At 38.0% G+C, this 21,635-nt stretch overlaps 3 protein-coding genes across 5 annotated transcripts; 1 reads left to right on the forward strand and 2 right to left on the reverse strand.

Moving 5' to 3' along the window:
• Positions 1–3,783: 3,783 nt before the first annotated feature.
• Positions 3,784–10,293, reverse strand: LOC115017809 (zona pellucida-like domain-containing protein 1). The gene is made up of 11 exons (XM_029446503.1): positions 10,275–10,293; positions 6,809–6,925; positions 6,485–6,711; positions 6,037–6,221; positions 5,869–5,941; positions 5,679–5,776; positions 5,518–5,598; positions 5,277–5,448; positions 5,065–5,170; positions 4,045–4,074; positions 3,784–3,920 (listed from the first exon to the last, which is right to left on the reverse strand). Exons 1-11 carry the CDS (start codon positions 10,291–10,293, stop codon positions 3,784–3,786), a joined length of 1,245 nt encoding a protein of 414 aa, XP_029302363.1.
• Positions 10,294–12,897: 2,604 nt separating this feature from the next.
• Positions 12,898–18,620, forward strand: LOC115017571 (heat shock cognate 71 kDa protein-like). 2 transcript variants are annotated; one of them, XM_029446144.1, is made up of 9 exons: positions 12,898–13,055; positions 14,813–15,022; positions 15,107–15,312; positions 16,123–16,275; positions 16,490–17,045; positions 17,136–17,338; positions 17,441–17,639; positions 17,741–17,973; positions 18,086–18,620. In XM_029446144.1, the coding sequence occupies exons 2-9, from the start codon at positions 14,818–14,820 to the stop codon at positions 18,305–18,307; spliced, it is 1,977 nt and encodes a 658-aa protein (XP_029302004.1). In that variant the 5' UTR covers positions 12,898–13,055; positions 14,813–14,817; the 3' UTR covers positions 18,308–18,620. The 2 variants fall into 2 exon arrangements, with proteins under 2 accessions (XP_029302004.1, XP_029302003.1); XM_029446143.1 differs by having other exon boundaries at positions 14,813–15,312.
• Positions 18,621–19,574: 954 nt separating this feature from the next.
• Positions 19,575–20,870, reverse strand: LOC115018026 (lens fiber membrane intrinsic protein-like). 2 transcript variants are annotated; one of them, XM_029446823.1, is made up of 4 exons: positions 20,696–20,870; positions 20,078–20,227; positions 19,852–19,986; positions 19,575–19,749 (listed from the first exon to the last, which is right to left on the reverse strand). In XM_029446823.1, exons 1-4 carry the CDS (start codon positions 20,868–20,870, stop codon positions 19,688–19,690), a joined length of 522 nt encoding a protein of 173 aa, XP_029302683.1. In that variant the 3' UTR covers positions 19,575–19,687. The 2 variants fall into 2 exon arrangements, with proteins under 2 accessions (XP_029302683.1, XP_029302682.1); XM_029446822.1 differs by lacking the exon at positions 19,575–19,749 and having other exon boundaries at positions 19,769–19,986.
• Positions 20,871–21,635: the final 765 nt, after the last annotated feature.

Raw genomic sequence — 21,635 nt, forward strand, 5'->3', positions numbered from 1 at the left:
CATAACAAAAAGGTGTAAGAAGAAACTTGTCAGACAAAAGAGTATTATAAGCTGGGCGTCAACATTAAAGCAAGAAGAACTTCCTCAACAGTGGTGTCCCTGTCATAAGATGAATGCTGGTAAACACTCATTGATACTTGTATGAACATAAATGACCTATATGAAATATAACCCTTGTCATGTTTTGATAAAAGATACAAACTATAATACCAGTTCATTGAACTATTTGGATACATTGAAAAGATGAAAATACCCCATAGTGTGGTGATGTAAATAGGACACTTACTGGATTGTGAAACTATGAACCAGCTGTGATCCTTTTTCTTTAAAATGTTTAAAAGGTCACAAATCACAAAAAAACTATCACAAATAGGTTTTTTACATATAGGCGATTGCAGTTATGACAGCCTGGTGTGTGCAGCAGATAAACAAGTAAACCATCTTACAATATCCTGTATTTGGGTTTATACAGCATCACCAGTTTGTCTGGGTATAATGTGAATACGCAGTAAGAGTCTCCAGCCATGCTAGCAGCTCGGTGAGGCACAGTGGTGCTTTAAACTCAATGCTAATGTCAGCATGCAAACATACTCACAATGCTAACCTGCTGATGTTTAGCAGGTGTATAATGTTTACCATTTTTACTATCTTAAGGCCCTGTCACACATATCCGTATGCTGGCGTATATGAAAATTTGTCAGAGTCCAAATATGTCCAACCTTTCATCGGATCGGAAAAGTGAACGTATACAGATACGCATGTCTAACCTATTGATAGCGCATCACTTACTTATACAAAATGTGTCAGACGAATGTCCAACGAATGCATAACGTACACAAACATATGGCGTATACAAAATATCGGCAGCACGCTGGTGTACGTTGATATAAGGTAAGGTATAAGTAGTATTCGTTAAGAGCTCGCTGTGTTACACTGGGGTGCGTTGTTGAACACTGATGTTTTGAGCATGTTCAAAATTACCGAACGTACCCAACGTTTGATTCATAAGATATGCAGATGTTACGTGACGTTAGACATACATGAATGCGGAATGCGTAGTACGTGAATACTTACCTACGTAAATATAGTACGTAAATACCTACGTGAATACTTACCTATGTAAATATAGTACGCAAATACCTACGTGAATACTTACCTATGTAAATATAGTACGCAAATAGCTACGTGAATACCTACGTGACTACGTTAGAGGAACGTTAGATATAGGCTACGTCGGCTGACGGTGAATCCTACAGCCAACTTATTGATAACGAGTGGATAACCTATTCCTACCGTATGTTAAGATGATGCCTGACGACGGAGTAATTTATTAAACGTGTTTCTACAGTACAGCTAGCATTCAGCATGTTAGCCGTTCTCCAGCATGACGTGAACCAGATGGCACTTTTCCAGCTCCGTTGTCCAGACGCTCTGATACGTTTTGTATAAGTAAATAATGCACTATCAATATGTTTCACATACGTATAATAATTTGTTATGTATTCGTTATGTATACGTCAGCTACAACACCGCTGTGGAAAAGTTGGACGTATTTTGAGCTACTTTTCATATACGCCGGCATGTTTCTGCCATACGGAGCTGTGTATGTCTGGCGTGTTCGGCGTAACGTCTGCGTCCTTCAAATGATCACAACTTACCCTTAATTTATATCAACCTATTGCCGATATTTCGTATGCGCTGGCATACGTTTCTGTCATACGGATATGTGTGACAGGGCCTTTAGTTAGGCGTGTTAGCATGCTAACATTAGCTTATTAGCACACAGTATAGGTACAGCTTTGCAGGCAGTTGTTCATTAACCAAAAAACTGAACAAATTGAAATCTTGACCTGTTGATGGGGATCACCAAAGCTACTCCAATTCATCCTGAATGGATCATACTAACACTTGAATAGTCACAAACTGAAATTAGTTTTATTTAAAGCATCTATGTCAAGATTTTCTATAACAATGTATCAAATAACAATGTTAAAGGGGTTACAGAGAATCATCACCTGAATCTGCAGCTCCCCTCAGCTTTATGGAGCTTTATAGTGAGTTGTATCTCATTGATTAGCTGTCCGGCCGCAACTTCACTGTTTAGTTAAATCTCACCACTCACGTAGTGTTGTTTTTGCCCATAGCAGGCAGCTGTTTTCAGTGAAAAAGCCCATTGTACATTACCTGCTCAGCACCAAACAGCTGACACGTGGTGGAAGAAGTACTCAGATCTTTTACTTAAGTAAAAGTAGCAACAACCACAGTGTAGAAATACTCTGTTACAAGTCCATTCAAGATAGTACAAAAGTATTAGCATTAAAATATCCTAAAAGTACCAAAAGTAAAAGTACTCATTATGCAGAATGGTCCACTTCAGAATTATATATATTATATTATTGTATTATGAATATTGATGCATTAATATGTACATCACGTGTTGCAGCTGGAAAAGGTTAGGCTAATTTGAAATACTTTACATATTGATGGGTAGTAGGCTATGTACATTTCTCCACCGGATTAATAAAGTCTAATCTTAATTTATACATAAAACATCATAATGTTACTCAAAATACTCGAGTAAAGTATAAGTACTTACTTGAGTTCTTTCCATTATGCAGACACAGTTAGCAACTACCTGGTGAACGGAGCATTTAGTAGCTAAAGAGCAACATACTGTATTTACCTCAGGAGTTGATAGAGACCAAAAACTGAGCTACAAGGGAATTAATAATGGATTTATATTTACCAGGTGGTCAGAAACACAACTCCAAATTAATGCTAATGTTGCTTCATGACTGTCACCAAACCAACTTTAAAGGTGATGTTTATAAATTTCTTCCACTGCCCCCAAAGTGGCCAAAAGATCAGTTATTGCAGATGTAAAGACATGTACTATGTGAAATTAACTTAAATATTAAAGGTTTTAAAACTTAAATATAGATTTTGACCCAACAATTCTTTATGAAACAGGGCGTGAGATCGGGTAAAAATGTAGGAGCTACCTCAGAGTCTTTACAATTTCAGTTTTTGTTGTACTTTAGTGGTGGATATTACCAAACATATTTGTTATTAATTAAATGACCGAAAAGTAAAAGACACGCAGATAACCCAGAGATTTTTTTGTACAAAATCAGGTTGTCAGACACATTCGTGTCTATACTATACAGTGCAGTATATTAAAGTCATCATTTAATTAAATTCAAACCGTCAAGGGAGTACTGTAAAAACGATTATTTAGATCTGTACATAAGCAACCAACTTGACTTAATATCATCCAGTTTTTCAATATTTACACCAACCTGTTCTCTTTGATTCAGTCTGTTCAGCCATACAGTAAGAGACGGACAACTTTTGAATGTTTAGTTTGATATTGTCTTTTATGAAAGAACAAAGCATGACTACTTTTTTCGTCATTCTTCTTGAAACCATTTTAAAAGTACATCATTTCTAACTGATAACAAAAGATGCCATCATTCATTAAATACCGGAAAAGATCATTTAAACTAGCACCTAATTGAAATACACAATAATGGTAGAAATGCTGTGCTATCATCTCCACATTAATGAACTATGTGATTTAGAATGATTATAAAGCAAGCCTAGATTACTGCTGACCACTTTGTTATAATGCTGTTTGTGTAATGGGAAAAAGTAACCTGACTATTGTTTCTCATGACTGCATTAATACCTGTGCAGCATAAAGTTCTTGCTTTGTAGATGATGACGTACTAATCTGTCAGTTTGGGAGATAGGTGAATGGACTCCGCTCTCAGTCAGGGTATGTTACTGAAAGACTGGTTTTCTCTGTCTGATGTACAGTGCAAAGTAAACAGCCATGGCGACCAGGAGAACAGTTAGGATGACGATGCAGATGATTACAGCCACCACGGGGTTGCTGTAGTTGCTCTCAGATGGCGTACCTGTGTGAGCAGGAAAGACGAAATCATGAAGATATCACACAGTATTATACTTCATGGGAATATTAATTCATGTTGCTAATTACTGACTGAGAAAGTAGTGACCAAGGAAAACCAAGATTCTTACCGTAAGAAGCCGAGAAAGTTTGAGCTTCTCCTGGAAAATGTAACCAAAACTATGATCAATAATTGACAGGAATCACTTTTTGAGTTATTGTTGATAAAATGTAATAAATAATTTGACATTTTGGGAATGCAATGATTTTCTTTCTTGTCGAGAGTTAGATTCAAAATTGATACAACTCTGATGTGTGTTTGCTAAATATGAAGCTAATGCCAGGAGCCTTTAAGCCATAGCTTAGCATAAAGACTGGAAACAGAGGGAAACAGCTAGCCTGGCTCTGTCTAAAGGTTCCATTTCCAGTAATATTTTCCTTTATGCTAAGCTAAGCAGCTGCATGCTGTAGCTTCATATGACGCATACAGATATGAGACTGGTTTCGATTTTCTCATCTAACTCTTGGCAAGAAAGCGAATTAGCATATTTCCTAAAATCTCTAACTATTTTCCCAAGAAAACAACAACCTCAGTCGTTACACTAAGTGCCCTAAAACAACACATGTTTACGTTCAAGAGACAAAGCCTGGTTGTGGAAATTAAACATCATGATCTTTCACTAAACATTGCCAAGCAATTTTTTGTGCTTAATTAAACCTTACTAAACCTTGACCATGATGTTGTAACATAATAAAACAAGAATTTTGTTATTTTTCAACTGTTGTGTTTAACGGTTTTGGAAGGCACAAAAATAATGTGTCGACCTGCCCGTATGGGGCGCCAGATCAGAAAGGGCTTCTATGTGTCGTTCTAGGCAGGGACAAACTATGTATTTTGTCTTTTAATTTGGAGGACTTGTTTATTTTTTAATAATATAATCTAATAATATAATTTTTCTAGAGAGAAAGACAAATCCTTTCTATTACTAGTATGTAGTTATTCATCATGTCTGATCGGATTAACAGAGCAAATTTGTAAATTTTATGGTAATATACTTGACCATTTGTATCTTTTTTTTCACCATGTAACATTTTATTGTGATAAGATAAAGGGATATCTTTGTTTATTAAATTTTGCTCTAAAGACGCACCACTGATCTGTTTTCCCACAGCAATGGCAGTCGAGGTGACGGTAGTGTTGGTCAACACATCCTGGACCTCTCTCTTCCTCCGTGCGCCGGTACCGCTGGTACAGTCCTGTTCAAAGTGAAAAAAGACAATCACAACTCTGATGTATGAATTAACGACAGTAAGTACCGATTTGTGATATAGTACTTTTTAAAGAAATCTCGTGTCTACTCACAGGCAACAATGTGCTGCACGTGGACGCCTCACAGAGCCTGGTGATGCAGTGCAGGTAGAAAGTGGAAACTGTCTCATTTTTATGCTCCACAAATCTGAAGGCCTCAAAGGAGAAGTGTGCCTCCTTAGTCACCCCATTGAGCTCCAACTTAGTTTGTGCGTCACGTTGACACCTTGGGTGAAAAAGAGACAGGTAATGTGACTGCACATGTGGAAGTAGAAGCAACTTATATGAGACTCACCCTACAAAAAGGTCATAAAAGGTGCCGGGAATGAGATATGGATGTGTTGTTGCATAGCATCTGTCCAGCAACACGTTGAACCTGTGAGGACAGATGATTTTAAGTGTTTTTTCTTATTTATGTAACTTGTGGTTTACTGTAAACTGTCACAACTTAAATACCTTTCTGTTAGATTAGTAGCCTTAACTGAAACATAAATCTTGGTCTTCAGGTTTAGTCCTGTTTGTGGCATATCAAGCTTATCTTGGTACAGTGCATCCTGTTCCACAGAGAAGTGAGAAAAAAATCAAGTTATAATAACATTTTGAAAAATACTCTCTCTTCAATTCTAAAGGCTAGAGCAGGACTTACTTGGTAGAGCTGCATACTCAGTGTGCTGATGAAACTACCGTTGTTGTCTTGTATGGCAAGATTGAAACCTGATCTGTATTCAATGAAAAGAAACTTGGGTGAATCAAAATGTAGCTCAGTCCTGCTGATTTCACATGCAGCGTTAAATGTTATTCATGACATACTCACACGCTTAGTTGAGTGTTGTTCAGGAGGTACTGCATCGGGTAGAAGCAGGAGAACTTATACAGGATCTGCGGGAGATAAGTGATCACACCCGGAGTGGGGTCTATTGAGGTAACAGTGCCAGAGATGTTGACAAACTGGACCTTTGAGAAGTCAGAAAACTCTCCAGTCCCAACCTCATTGGTTATCTATTGAAAAAACAAACATACATTTCACTGAAATTAGTCTAAATCTGTTTTCTGATTAATTCTTTGATGCATGAATTCAAGATGTATAATGACTCCTTGGTTTTTATATAATGCTTTTCAATTCCATCAAAACTTACAAAAAAGCAAAGCTTTACCACATCGCACCAAACTCTTAACTGTCATAGCATTACATCTTCCAATACATCTGTAGGACAAAGTGCCTTAATTGGTGTACACAGTTGTAACGTTATTGTGAAGAATACCTTAAAGTTATTATTGCAGGATGAGACAGCACTTTCATTCATGGGGAATCTGAATTTTAAGACTGGTGGGTCCACGCTCCAGTCAGCAGTCCCATAACACTCAGGTGTGTTTATCTGATTATTGAGGACCATCAGAGTCTCATTGTAAAATGCTTGGTACATCGGGCAAAGGTAGATGCTCAGGTCCATATGCTCAGTGCCACAGACCACAGTTATGTCCGAGTTTTCTGAGAGGGATTTAAAAAAGTATTATGTAAATCAAACTGCAATGGAGGTTATGAAAATAACAGTAATTAAGGCATATATGTAAGAAATGCCACACACCTGGAGGTCTGTTTGTAGTGCTAAGAAGGCACTCGGATCGTATCTGGGCCTCTGTCCTCATAAAGAGGCCAAGCTGACACACAAGGATGCTCAGCCTTATTATTCTGAGTGTGGATCCTGTGAGAAAAAAGCAAAACAATGGGAACCAAGGCGTTCACCATCTTCTTTCAACTTTCTGTACACGAGGGAAAAGCCTACAAAGGTAATATAGTTACATAAGCGCCTTATGTAACATAGAGTTAGCAATCCCTTAAAAGAAAAAAGTAAAGACATGCTTCAATCAGGGCTGTTATGATTTATGCATAAATTCCAAAAAACATGACATGAAATTACTAATATCCATCAATTCAGTTGCATTTGAAAATATTATTTTCAAGATGCAACGAACTAGCTGTACTTCCTCATAAACATACACTGCATTTTGCATATCAAGAAAATTAGAAATAAACTTAAAGACCCCTTAAATCATATCTCATATGTCCATTTTGATTTAAAGACCCAAATGAATCCAAAATTACAGTTTTTATAAACTGCTGCATTTTTCTCCGTAGTTGAATATAAGATAAGAAAATCTTTTAAAATCATTTTACACATTTAAATATGTTCATCAAAGCAGTGTCTTTATTACAATGCATTATAAAGACATATACCCTACAGTATGATACCGCCAGCAAAAAAGGGTGATAAAGTTATTGCAGGGACTCACCTGTAAGTCTTCATTTTCTGTCTTGCTATCGACTAAGAGATCTCTCCATTTATACTGTCGCCCCCACCGGGGCGTGTGAGGCTACGTCTCAGACAACAGTGCAACATGAGTTGGGCTTTCATTTTTCATTGTTTTAATATATTTTACATGCGTTTTGAATTTGAATAACAATTCATCTAAAATAAGCTTATTTTTTTCACACAGTTATTAAAATGTAAACTCCAGTTCACCGTCTATTGATTATAAGCTGTAGTTTTATTTTAATTCACAGCCGGTTCTCTGCCACAATTTACTGGTTTTAAGGTATGGTTGTAAATAATAGAAATACTGTTTGTTTCTATACATACATATGCATAGTGGAATTTGACTTAAGCAATGGTGGACTAGGGTTGTATAAGTTATTTGTCACAAATATCCGAGATGAGGATTTTTTTAACCTGCAGCTTGGTTGTATTAATAATGTGACGATATGGATCTCAGAAGAAATCATTTATTTTAGCTTGTTTATCATGTGTATTGTACTGGAATAGGGATGGTTACCAGCAGAGCGCCAGATTGATTCTGACTTTGTCTCCTCTTGTTGCCACATTTACAGCAGTCAGCTTTAAACGTCCAGTATTGCATTAGCAATCATTCCACATTTGGTCTAGCATAGCATACAACTTTATGATAATGCAAGGTTAATGGCTGATAATGATGCTGTGCAATGGAAAAACACTTGATTTCTGTCTTGCGTGTGGGCAGGGAGTGTGTTGCATAGGAAACTATAATGTATACACACAAACAGTGTTTTATTTTTCTTAGGACTATGAAGGAGCAGGGTCAGTGATCTGATCACAAGACATTCTCTTCAGAGATCTTATGATGTGATAAAAGTCTCATTATTGTTCTTCCGAGTACAGGTTTTGTAATGGATCAGTTTTTGTTATGGCCTCAGGCTATAAACTGTACTGTTTTGTACAGCCTTGTGAATAAAAGACACACCTATCCGAGAGAAAGCTAAAGTCTTTTGTGGAGCATCACAACACGAAAGGGACTCCAGAGGAACACAGGTCCCCAAAGAACAGCACCACAATACACCGTGAGGATACAGCCTGAAAATGTGCTTGTTACATTACTTTAGACGTATCAAATGCAATTTTTAATCTCTTCTTTGTTGTCTAAATATGCATTTGTCTGCAAGTGTTACTGAAGGCACATTTCTTTAAAACTTGGACCCAGAAGCAGCAAATGTGGTTACCCTTGGGGAATAATGACTTGGATCTGGTACAGGGCTTTGGTGGATTTGGGTCAGGAGCTATAATCAAAAACACAAATATTTTGTAAAAGGGAGCAGCTACAGTTAGTGTTCGCTGAAGGTTTGTTTAGAATCTAAACGCGAACTACATTGGTGTGAACTGTACATCTAAACTTTAGACGTACAGTTCACACCAATGTAGTTCTTTAAAGAAGTCTGAGGATGGAAATGGAGGATTCAAACTGAATCATCTGCATCGTCACACATGTACACAGCACCGCACACACAGTAAAAAAGGTAAACTCTACATTTAACCCATCCTAGTATTAGAAGCAGTGTGCAGCTACTGTATAAACATTATATATACAGCCCCATGGAGCAGTGTGGGGGTCCAGTGCCTTGCTCAAGGGCACCTCGGCAGTGCCCAGTCAGCAAAGTGGCACCTCTCCAACTACCAGTCCGCACTCTGTACTTGGTCCGTTTGTGGACTTGAACAAGCATTCATCAGCATTTATGTTGGTCAATAATTAACAGGAAATTGTAGTACAGAAATGCCAAAGGAATGTTTGAGGTCATTTGGAAAGTGTGCACTACCGGCTCAGCACCAAACAGCAGACAGTTAGTGACTAGCTGGCAAATAGAGTGGAGCATTTAGCCGCTAAAAAGCCTGCAGGAGTTGGTAGAGGCCAAAAACGGAGCTAAAAGAGAGTGAATATTGGAATTACATTCAATAGATGGTCAGAAACACGACTACAAATGATTGCTAATGGTTCTCCTTAACTGCTGGATGTGTAAATAAGCAACTGTTTACTAACAAGTTTTCAATATCAATTAAAAAGATGATTATTTGTTAATGTTGTGTTCACAATTTGTTTGCACTGCCCCCCAGTGGCTAGAAAAATCAGTTACCGTAGGTTTAATAAGTCAGCTTCAGAGGAGCTGGTAGGCAGATTGTATAATATTTGGATAGAGCAAGGCTAGTTTTTTAGCTAAGCCAAACCAACCGGCTGCAGCTTCATAAGCAAAGGACAGACACGACAGATGCTTGTCTCTCTCAGAAAGCGTATACGCATGTTTCCCAAAACTAATGAAATATTCAGATAAGGCATTCTTGCCAACAGTGCTTGCTTATGTTATTTCTTTGTGTTGAATATCACATTTTTCAAACTCTCAAATATCAATATTGATATTGGTATTGGCCTCAGAAATTGTGAATCTGTGGGGTTCAAATGGATTCCACTGTAACCAGCTGAAAAGTGCCACGTAAAAAATATGTCACATGACAATAAAGGGAAAAGACAGCTGTTGCATGGATTGCTTGAACTCAAAATGGGTATTTGTAAAGACTTAAAAGGGCTTTAATCAATATTTCTTTATTAACAATGAATCACATCATTTTATGTGAAAGAGAATTATCACCCAACCCTGAAGTTGTGAGTCTACTTTCTGCGTTTCCTGGACAACCATAAAGAAAAGAGGGATCTTGTACAGTATATCCATAATTGTTAAACTTTTTTTTTTACCAGGACAGAACAGCTCCATCTATACGTTCAATTTGACTTGCAGGGTAATGTTTGGGTAATGACTGAGCTTTACTTTAGCAACATGCACCCGTAAAACTTTGCAACTATTCTAGTCCTCTGTACATAACGCTGTTTTCATACAATCTGACATTTATAATCATGTTTTTATTGGCACCGAACAATAAGGTATTATCTGCACTTGAGTTCAGTCTCATACTGTAGCCTGGGCACGCACCAAACAACCTGAGGAGTCTGCAATTAAAGGAGTGTGCCAAAATAAATGGTTTAGTTCATCCTTTTCATTACTGTTCAGTTCTGTCCTGCCTTTTTATTTTAATTAATGTGAAATTAGCAAAATTGTATTTCATTATGCATGTACATTTTATTTCTATACATTGTATAATATTTGAAAAATCTATCTTATCAGAACTTATCTTTTCCTTCTTTTTTTTTTATTTTCTTTTTTTTGTATCACACCTTTAACCGTGTGAAATTAACCAGAGTATATTGAATTGTTTTGTTACAATAGATTTACTTTCAACAACAGCTATTGTGTACATCCCTGGACACTGAGTCACACCATCAATCACATGCAACACCTGAGCAGTATCATAACAAGTTATGAGGCTAACAGGAGGAGCACTTTAAAAAAGGTCACATCAGGACACAACTCTTTCATGTACTGTACATGGTAAACCAATCCCAGCGTTTGTTATTAACTTGCTGATCTGTGACCTACTTGTAGTTATTTGTTGGGGAACTACCCTGATCTCAGTATGTGTTCTCACATAATTGATGATGAATATTTGGTGTTGCACTACAGATCGGGTATTTTTAGACGTATTAGACTACATTTCAGTGTCCTTGATGCTTCTAAGTTACTTTATGAGTTTTAACCCGTCACTTATAGGTGTGGTTGAGCATTTCCGTTCTCTTTGTACTTTAACTGACTGCAAAGGTGTATTACAATATATTACTTATAATACAGTGACCCCTTTCAGCGTGCTATGTGTATGCAGTATTATGCTATTACTATTACTGATTCATATGTAAGCAGCATTTTAATCCTGTAGTTGGTCCATGTGGAGCTAATTGTAACTAAATGATATACTTGTGGGTACTGTGAGATAATGATGCATCACATTTTATAAACTCCTCATACGCTTCATATGCAAAATATTGATCTGCAAAGTAACTTCTGCTGCCAGATGAATGGCTTATAATAGAGTTGAGTAGAAGTTTCAAGGAGCAGAAAATAGAAATAGAAATACTAAATGTCATTTGTTTGTTTAACATTTGAAAATCTTATTAGATATGATGCAATACTACACTACTAATATACCCAGTACAATAGAAAGTATCTAAAATTGGCTTCACATTGGCAAACTACAACTTTGAAATGCTCTTACTAATGTATTCATTGGTAAAAAAAACAAAACACTAATTATAGTATTTTATAATACTAATATAAAAAAGGAAAGGAAGTAATCCTACAGTTTAAATTCATTTATGTAAAAGTACAGCAGTATTAGCAACGCAATATTCTTTATTCTTTAATTAATATTCTTTAAATATGAAAAGTAAAAGTACTCACAATCTAGAGGCTACTGTCAGTATTATACTATTTATATTATTGAAAATAATTATTATTGATGTATTAATATGTAAGTGGTACTTCAAAGGTGTTGGTAAAAGTGGAGCTAATATTAACTACTTCATATGGCCTACTTTTTGATGTTTAATCTGTAATAATGGATAATATTGTATTAACTAATCATGTTTTGTATGTAAAATCTAAATTTGAAAAGTAACTAGCGACTATAGCTCTTAAATTAAGGCAGTGAAGTAAAAAGTATATCCTCTCTTACAAGTAGTAAAGTATTAAGTAGCATAACATTAAAGTATTCAAGAGAAGTACAAGTACATCAAAATTGTACTGAAGTGCAGTACTTGAAAAAACTTGAAGTAACATTTTCAGGTCAGGATTTCTATTTGTAATGGAGTATTTGTATACTGTGTGGCATTAGCAGTGATATAAGGTAACAGGCTACATGCTCAAGTAGTTTAATAAAATACAAAAAGTACATGCTATGCAGATTATTATTTATAATAATTTAAATAACTAATACATTATGACGTAATAGGCTACTATAGATTAAGATATACTAGCTTTATATAAAGTAATTCAAATCAGCCCCACCTTTAGCAGCTGCATAGTACATGCATCTTACATAGTAATGCATCAATATGCTATTTATAATCCAGTGATATATGATACGGAAATGGGCCAATGTTCTTAACAAGTAGGCTTACTTTTACTTGTATTACCTTAGGTATAGGATACTTTGATTCATTCTAATAGGTATATTATTACTTTAGTAAGCGTTTGAATGCAGGACCTTTACGTGTAACGAGTATTTCTACACTGTGGTATTGCTACTTTTACTTAAGTAAAATATCTGACTACTTCCTCCTCCATTGTAATCAGCCACCACTGTATGATAGTCTAGAAACCACTTAAATCGATCATATCCCACAATCTTCCTAGCAACAGTGCAAACAGCATTTTTAATTGGAGCATTTATAGAGGCAGTGATGTGATAGAAGGTGATTGGCCAGCATCGCCCCTCCTGTGTTCTGGAGAGTTCTGAGTGCGGTGAGGAAGCGCGCGCGGCCTCTTTCCAACCACTGACAGCGGGGACACACTCACTCACGGTGAAGCTAGCCAGTATTTCAAACCACCACTTTAACGATAAAACGACCGATTCTGAATATACGGAGGTGAGTATTAGCTAGGAGGTGAATAACGTATTGTAGTTACTTTTATTTACGTTAACTACGTGAATCATGTTAACGGCACTTGACGTTAACATGATATATATGTAAGCTAGCTGAACAAGAAAATGGTGTCGGTATTCATTTGCAGTTATTCAAATACAACTCCACAGCTGTGATTTACACCAACTCTTCCTTACGCTAACTTTATGTTGTGTTGTAATGCACGTTAAGGCAAATTTATTTTACATAACAATATACAGAAAGTGGTTATCAACGACCTTAGCCACATGTTAGCCACATGTTAGCGACCTGCTAACACAGGCTAGCAGTTTGGTTTGCAAAGTTGTTCATATGCGTTGAAGTGATACACGTTATCTGTATAAGAGGTTATATAATGCCTTACGTTGTGTGCAATTTACAAGGAAACGGAAGGAAAGGTCTTGAAAGTTGCGAGCCTCCTGAAATGTGAAGTGGCACGCCCTGTTGAAGCTAAGCTAATGATGCAGCACAATTGAGCACACTATGCTACACTCTTAACCCTGCTCAGGCGGTCACACTCGTTCTTTCACAACCCCCCTGATCCTAAAACCACATTACCTTTTAACAACTATGAACAATGCAGGGATATTACAGGAGTAACAAGAGCCAAGTTATATTAACATTATCTAGAACATGACCTGGCTTGTTTCTCTTTATTTTCTGTTAATATAAATGCAAACTAGTTTTTGCACATAACACAAGGCTCTCCTGCTTTTTTTGACCGGGATAACTTGACAGCAAGGTAGATTTCCTCATATTTGTGATTTAACTGACATTCTTTTATTGTCTTCCCTGCCATAAAAAAACAACACATTTTTATTACCAATTAAAGAAATGATCATTAGACAACAATAATACAAGATTAAAACAATTATAAAATAGGCTGAAAAGTAGCAAATCCTAACATTTGAGAAGCTGAATCCAAAAACTAACTGATTATGCAAATAGTGGCAGATTCATTTTCTGATCATCTAATCTCTAAGAATATTTGGTGTTTTAATGGATTCAACTATAACCAGCTGAAAAGTGGCACATATAACATGTCACATGACAATTGAGGAAAAGACAGCTGTCGCATGGATTAGTTATTTGTAAAGACTTAAAAGGCTTTAATCAATATTTCTTTATTAACAATGAATCGCATAACTTTATGTGAAAGGAAATGATCACCCAACCTTGAAGTTGTGTGTTTACTTACTGTTTTTCCTGGACAACCATAAAGACAAGAGGGATCTTGGTGTGTACAGTATATCCATAATTGTTAACCTCCAATAAGTCTTAATTACCAGGACAGAACAGCCCATCGTGTGTGCTCCACCAGATAATGATCAAAAATAGTGGGTGAATCATTTTAAGTTGATCAACTTACCAATTTAACTAACATTTCAGCTCTAGGATAAAATAAAGAAATTCAATAAGATGGTAGCTTAGGTCTGTTTTAAAAGGCCCTCTCCTCCCTGTTGTCTGTTGTTGGCATAATAATGGAAGCCGTTGCCAAGCTGTCAAACGTGGGAGGCTTAAAAACAGGTGCAGTGGACATTTACTTCACTCAGACAGTGTTTCCACTTCAGTTTGAGCTGCTCAGACTCTGATAATAGCCTCATTACACCATACTACAAATGTGCATCACGGTGGTCACCCACAGTTGCAACAACGCCATATACCCAGATTTTCAGTTGAGTGCCATAATGATTAACAGCTGATAATTTTCATACGCTCAGGAACCATGTCCAAGGGACCAGCAATCGGCATTGATCTGGGCACTACCTACTCCTGTGTAGGAGTGTTTCAGCACGGCAAAGTTGAGATCATTGCCAATGATCAGGGAAACAGGACCACACCCAGTTATGTTGCCTTCACTGACACCGAGAGGCTGATTGGGGATGCAGCCAAGAATCAGGTGGCCCTGAACCCCACCAACACAGTATTTGGTATGAAACAATTTTTCTTAACAAGAATGATACATTTTTATCTGGTGTTTCTGCTTATTTATTGTATTTTTCATTGTCCTACAGATGCAAAGCGTCTTATTGGACGTCGGTTTGATGACAGTGTTGTCCAGTCAGACATGAAACACTGGCCATTTACAGTCATTGATGATGCGACACGCCCCAAAGTAAAGGTGGATTACAAGGGCGAGACCAAAACCTTCTACCCAGAGGAGATCTCCTCCATGGTGCTAATTAAAATGAAGGAGATCGCAGAGGCGTACCTGGGCAAGGTACACTTGTGTGTTGCATTTTACAAAAATTATCTTTTTTGTTTATTTGTTTGTTTACAAAAGGGGAGATTTGCATCAGTAATACACACTTAACAAAAATATATTTTTCAAGTGCACAGACACATTTTCTCAGCTTTAACTAATGCTGACTGATAAATTGTATTGTCACCGTCATCGCGTTATAAACATGCGCGATAAACACATTGCAATCCTATTATTTAGGGATGGTTACCATGGCCTGGGTTTAAACGAGCCCTGGGGCTAAAGAAGTATTTATAATCACGCTGCAGCCTCTCCCCAGCTCAGTATCGGAGCTCCTACACATACACATAGATTCAAGTCAGCAGGCAGCAGATTACATGGGCCGTGGCTGAGACACTGAACATTACTCGATTTGACAATTACTATGCCCATTACTGTAAGCAAGTGCAATAAAACCCTTGTGGGTAAAAGGTTAATACTCTATCAATACACCTGTAACACAAGTTTATAGATTGACTTTGATGTTGGTGCTAGACATATTTAAAATATTAAATTCTAATCCTGTTAATCGTCATCGCAATATTGAACACTGTTAAGGCACACTGCAGTTTTTCCTCATATCGTGCAGGCCTAGCTTCTGCTACAGTATTAAGGCTGCTATGTCCCCTGCAAAACATGGATATTAAACCGAGCCCTGTCCTTGTGCCATGTTTACGACAGTTAGTGTTGTTTAAACAGACTAAGAATCTGTAAGCTCTAAACTGTACATTTAATGTTGGGAATGTCCTTTATGTCCCATTAACTCCTGTAAGTATTTTCTTCTTGCAGACTGTTACAAATGCAGTAGTGACTGTGCCGGCCTACTTCAATGACTCTCAGCGCCAGGCCACCAAAGATGCAGGGACCATTTCTGGACTTAATGTCCTTCGTATCATCAACGAGCCGACTGCTGCTGCTATTGCTTATGGCCTGGACAAAAAGGTAAAATAATAAATATAGTAAATTGCACTGAATTGTTACTGACCACATTTATCATTGATTTCTGGCATTTTTATAAAAAAATCCACATGTAATATTTATAACTATTGAAGTAATGTAGACTTTGAATATGAGGTTTTAGCTTAAAGTGCTGAAAGTTGATGCATCCAATCCTGAAATAAACTACAAATTACAATAAAATAATTTCAAACTACAGGTTGGAGCTGAGAGAAACGTCCTCATCTTTGACCTGGGTGGTGGCACATTCGACGTCTCAATCTTGACTATTGAAGATGGCATCTTTGAGGTCAAGTCCACAGCAGGAGACACACACTTGGGTGGAGAAGACTTCGATAACCGCATGGTCGACCACTTCATCTCCGAGTTCAAACGCAAGTACAAGAAAGACATCAGCGACAACAAGAGGGCTGTGCGTCGTCTGCGCACTGCGTGCGAGAGGGCCAAGCGCACTTTGTCATCCAGCACTCAGGCCAGCATCGAAATCGATTCTCTGTACGAGGGAATTGATTTCTACACCTCGATTACCAGGGCCAGGTTTGAGGAGCTGAACGCAGACCTGTTCAGAGGAACCCTGGAGCCTGTGGAAAAGGCTCTCCGTGACGCCAAGATGGACAAGGCTCAAATCCACGACATTGTCTTGGTGGGAGGTTCCACTCGTATTCCCAAGATCCACAAGCTGCTGCAGGACCTTTTCAACGGGAAGGACCTCAATAAGAGCATTAACCCTGACGAAGCAGTGGCCTATGGTGCAGGTATAACCCCTAAATATAGAACAAACAAAATAAAATCCTGAGAAATGAGTTGCAAATGTAAAAATCTAAATCCATCCATTTGTTTTGCAGCTGTGCAGGCAGCCATCCTGTCAGGCGACAAATCAGAGAATGTGCAGGACCTGCTGCTGCTGGATGTGACACCCTTGTCTCTGGGCATCGAGACTGCTGGAGGAGTCATGACTGTTCTCATCAAGAGGAACACCACTATCCCCACGAAGCAGACCCAGACTTTCACCACCTATTCAGACAACCAGCCGGGTGTGCTGATTCAGGTGTGACACCATCAGCCAACAGGAAGACATCATTATTTTAGAGACTGTCTTACATTTCAAACAAAGCTTTATTGATGCATTGACCTTATGTTATATCTGCAGGTGTTTGAGGGTGAAAGGGCCATGACCAAAGACAACAACCTTTTGGGGAAATTTGAGCTGATTGGAATCCCCCCGGCACCCCGAGGTGTTCCTCAGATTGAGGTGACCTTTGATATCGATGCCAACGGCATCATGAATGTGTCTGCGGCTGACAAGAGCACCGGGAAGGAAAACAAGATCACAATCACCAACGACAAAGGTAACCTGAAGAAGAACATTAATACTGTATCTCAATTGTGAAATTTGATGTACGATATTTAGTCCTTGTGTTCATTTGACAAAAAAACCCCAAAACACCAGGTCGCTTGAGCAAGGAGGACATTGAACGTATGGTCCAGGAAGCGGATAATTTCAAGGCTGAGGACGACGTGCAGAGAGAGAAGGTGACTGCCAAGAATGGTCTGGAGTCTTACGCCTTCAATATGAAGTCCACTGTGGAGGACGAGAAGCTGAAGGACAAGATCAGCGACGAGGACAAACAGAAGATTGTGGAAAAGTGTAACGATGTCATCAGCTGGCTGGATAAAAACCAGGTATGCATTAGAAGAAGTTTTGTGCTTGAAATGTTTTGCAGCAGAGGTGTTAAAGTATTTGTCGGGCTGGCATCAGATTGATGTTTCACTTCCCCTTCTTCCCTTTTCTCAGACTGCAGAAAAAGATGAGTTTGAGCATCAGCAGAAGGAGTTGGAGAAGGTGTGTAGCCCCATCATCACCAAGCTGTACCAGAATGCAGGTGGGATGCCAGGTGGGATGCCAGGAGGGATGCCAGGTGGGATGCCAGGAGGGATGCCAGGGGGCTTCCCAGGAGCCGGTGGTGCTCCTGGAGGGGGGGCATCCTCCGGCCCCACCATTGAAGAGGTCGACTAAACTAGAGCTTTACCAAACTTGCATGAGCTTGTTCTTTCCTCTTTAGAGGTTGATGTGAAAGGTGATAACGGTCATAATATCTCAGTTATCTAACTTGTTACACTCAGAACCATTAAACATGCAACTTTGGGATTGTTTTGATATTTTTTGTACACCAGGCTTAAAGCAGCGCTGTGGTTTTTCTGGTAAGCGGTATTTTCAAGCGGTGTTGCATCGAGTTAAACCAGTTAATGTTTGTGTTTTTCTTTTCGGGGTTTGGTTATGAGTACTTTGCAAAATGAGACTAAATAAAAGATTTTTTTGGACCTTGGAATCATCACCCTTCTTATTCAAATATTGATTTTTAGGTGTTGCAGCGTATACAGTACAACATCTGCTTTACACGCACATTTCTTTCAGAATTTATCCAAATATTAAGTTCATTAAGTTGATTGTGTGATGTTGAGTTCAGGTATAAGTCGTTTTTAAAGTGGCTCATTTGTGCAATTGTAAATAGTATACCTAGGGCTTCACAATTAATTGAATATGATTTGCAATCGCAACTTTTGCTTCACACAATTAATTAAACATGATGGATGTTTAAGATGTGTAGAAAACTCCACTGCATATCAAATCAAGTGCTTCCTAAACTAAAAGCCAACCACTAGGTTGTTCTGGCTTCACTTTTGGAGAGCTGTCATGCCGCTGCTGCAGCCTGTCAAACTAAAAATGTTCTTGATTGTTCTGGCTGCAGCTCAGAGTAGAAGAGTAATATACAACAGAACAAAAAGCGCAGAGTTCAGGTGAAGAAGAACCTTATTTTAAGACTTATTTTGATGCAAAGATTTGCACATTAGCAGGAATATAGCACAACATGGAAGTGAAAGCAGCGCTTCATTTATTTAAATGTTAAATTGCAATAAAAATATGTTGTCCCTAACACTAATGAATAATCGTGATTAACATTTTGGCTATTATTGTGCAGTCATAAGTACTCCAAGAAATTAATAGCTTCATTACAATAATCTGCATCAAATAGGTTTTGGTTTTTAACATTGTAACTACAAACTCAGCCTATGGTTAATACTAAACACTTTTCCCCTCTTTTAGAAGATGTGTATCACTAAAATCACGTCATTCTGTGGCGTTTTTAAACTGAAACATTACAACATCCTGTATCAGGTCAAATACTGGTATCGTATGACTTTGTGTACCTCTAATTTATTAATGTAGGAAGACAATGCAGACAACAAATGCATTTGTTTTTCCCTCATTTATTTAGCTTATTCATAAATATTCCATTTAACAGGAAGTAGTTGGGAAGTCCGTAGGAGTATTGGTTCCTCTTGGCCATACATGATGGACCAGTGCTTATGTGTGTGTGTTGAAGTCTTGGGCGGGTCAGCGTGAGTTAGAGTTTCTTGGGCATTCATGCATCCGGTAGGCACACATATAGAAGATACCTAGAAGAGAATGGTGACATCAAGAAAATAAAATAATAAAATAAGAACATAAGAACGGAGGCATACCTGTGCTTTCATTAGTTAATGTGGTAGGATGAATACCTGAGAAGAATGTGAGCACCACTGCCACCCAGCCCATTATATAGGACCAGGAGAATCGCCAGCTGCCATAGCGTTTCCCATAGTAGTTCACTGTCACTCCTGTGTACACAGCCATGGCCAGCAACACAAAGAAGCCTACACAACAGATACAAATATTAGTTTCACTAATAAAAAGGTCTTTACTACACGAGAGAGGCTTGCATGTAGCTATGGTGGAGAAGCTTACAGGAGATGAAGAAGAGGATGCCGGCTGCAAACGTCTTGTCAAACCCATCAAAGGAGGAGTAGTGGATGAAGGCCATGACGCCGATCACAATGCCGATGAAACAAGCCAGCAGGGAAAGAATCATGAAGGCACGGGTGGCATCCCAGTACGCTGTGGGGGAGAGACGAGGATAAAGTCTGAAACCTGAGAGATCAGACTTAAAAGTATGTCCAGTGCTAAATGATGAATTCTGATTTTATTCCCCATTTTATACACACAATTTATGTAATTTAGAGTGTAGGCATATTTCATTTTCAGATATTCAGAATGGATTTGTACCCGACTTGATAAATTACACTAATGATTAGATTACTTTTATTATACCATATACTATATATGTATATGACTGGTGCAAATGAAAGTCACAACAATAACCTGTATACGTCTGTGTAAAGAATTCTTAATACATCACCTATACAAACAAAATATTGATTGAATGATTCCTTGACAACATTTACATGACATTAACTTCTTCGCCTTTGCATCTCAGACATATTTTACTGACTGATTGTCAGCAAACTAATAAATAAATATGAGGATGTGCTTGTGTACATGCAGAAAACACCCAGCGAATCTTACCAATGCTGTCTGTGTGTGCCATGCATTTCCCGGGAACACAGTACCGCCACAGACCCTGGTGCATGTAATTGCTGGAGTGACGGTACTGCATCCAGTAGTCAGTTGCCGTGGAGACAATGAGGAGTATGTTCCCGACTCCAGCACAGAACAACCCACCTCCCATGAAGCTGTACATCCTTCCAAAAAACACTGACTGACACAGAGAGAGCAGAGCAGGTCAGACAAAACCAATTATAGATACGTATTATTTCTTGTTACAGAGCATGGGGCAACAATGAATATGAATAAATCAATATTTGAATAAATTTAGCAGGATGTCACAAATGTTATGCTGGATCTTGACTTATCTGATTATAGAAACAGTACTCATTAACCAATGACACGGAAAATAAAATATATAATGTGGACAAGCAGCCAGCTCAGTCTGACAATTCATTAACCTTCTGCCAGAGTAAGAGGTCTGTCCATCTTTAAAAAACTCTTTTCAAACACAGAAACATATTTCCAAACACACATTACATGGCTGAACTACTGGGAGGAAGTGTATAACATCTAAAATGTAATTCTTATATTTAGCTGATTTGAAGTACATTGTTGGATTTCTATAGTTTATTTTAAAAAGTGGGGGTTCTCCCACCAATTTTAAAGCTACTTAAAAAGGGATATTTATGTAAGCGAAATGTAGAGTTCAAGAGGTTAACTACCAATTGTAGGATACAGAAAGATTTCAAATACAAAATATTGCGCGCATACATATACACTAATTCACACATTTTTATAACCTACCTTTTTTTCTTCCCTCAGAAAAAGTCAGAGATTCCAATGTTTTCAGGTTGTCAAAGCACAGAGGAGCCCAATATTGCACAGGGGAGGCAGGAAAGTTTTGTTTGTGCGTAGGAAACCAAGCGAACAAACGGACTAATGGAACAATGGAGCCGGC

The sequence above is a fragment of the Cottoperca gobio genome, chromosome 13 (assembly GCF_900634415.1).
Source record: "Cottoperca gobio chromosome 13, fCotGob3.1, whole genome shotgun sequence".
NCBI classification, from domain to species: domain Eukaryota; kingdom Metazoa; phylum Chordata; class Actinopteri; order Perciformes; family Bovichtidae; genus Cottoperca; species Cottoperca gobio.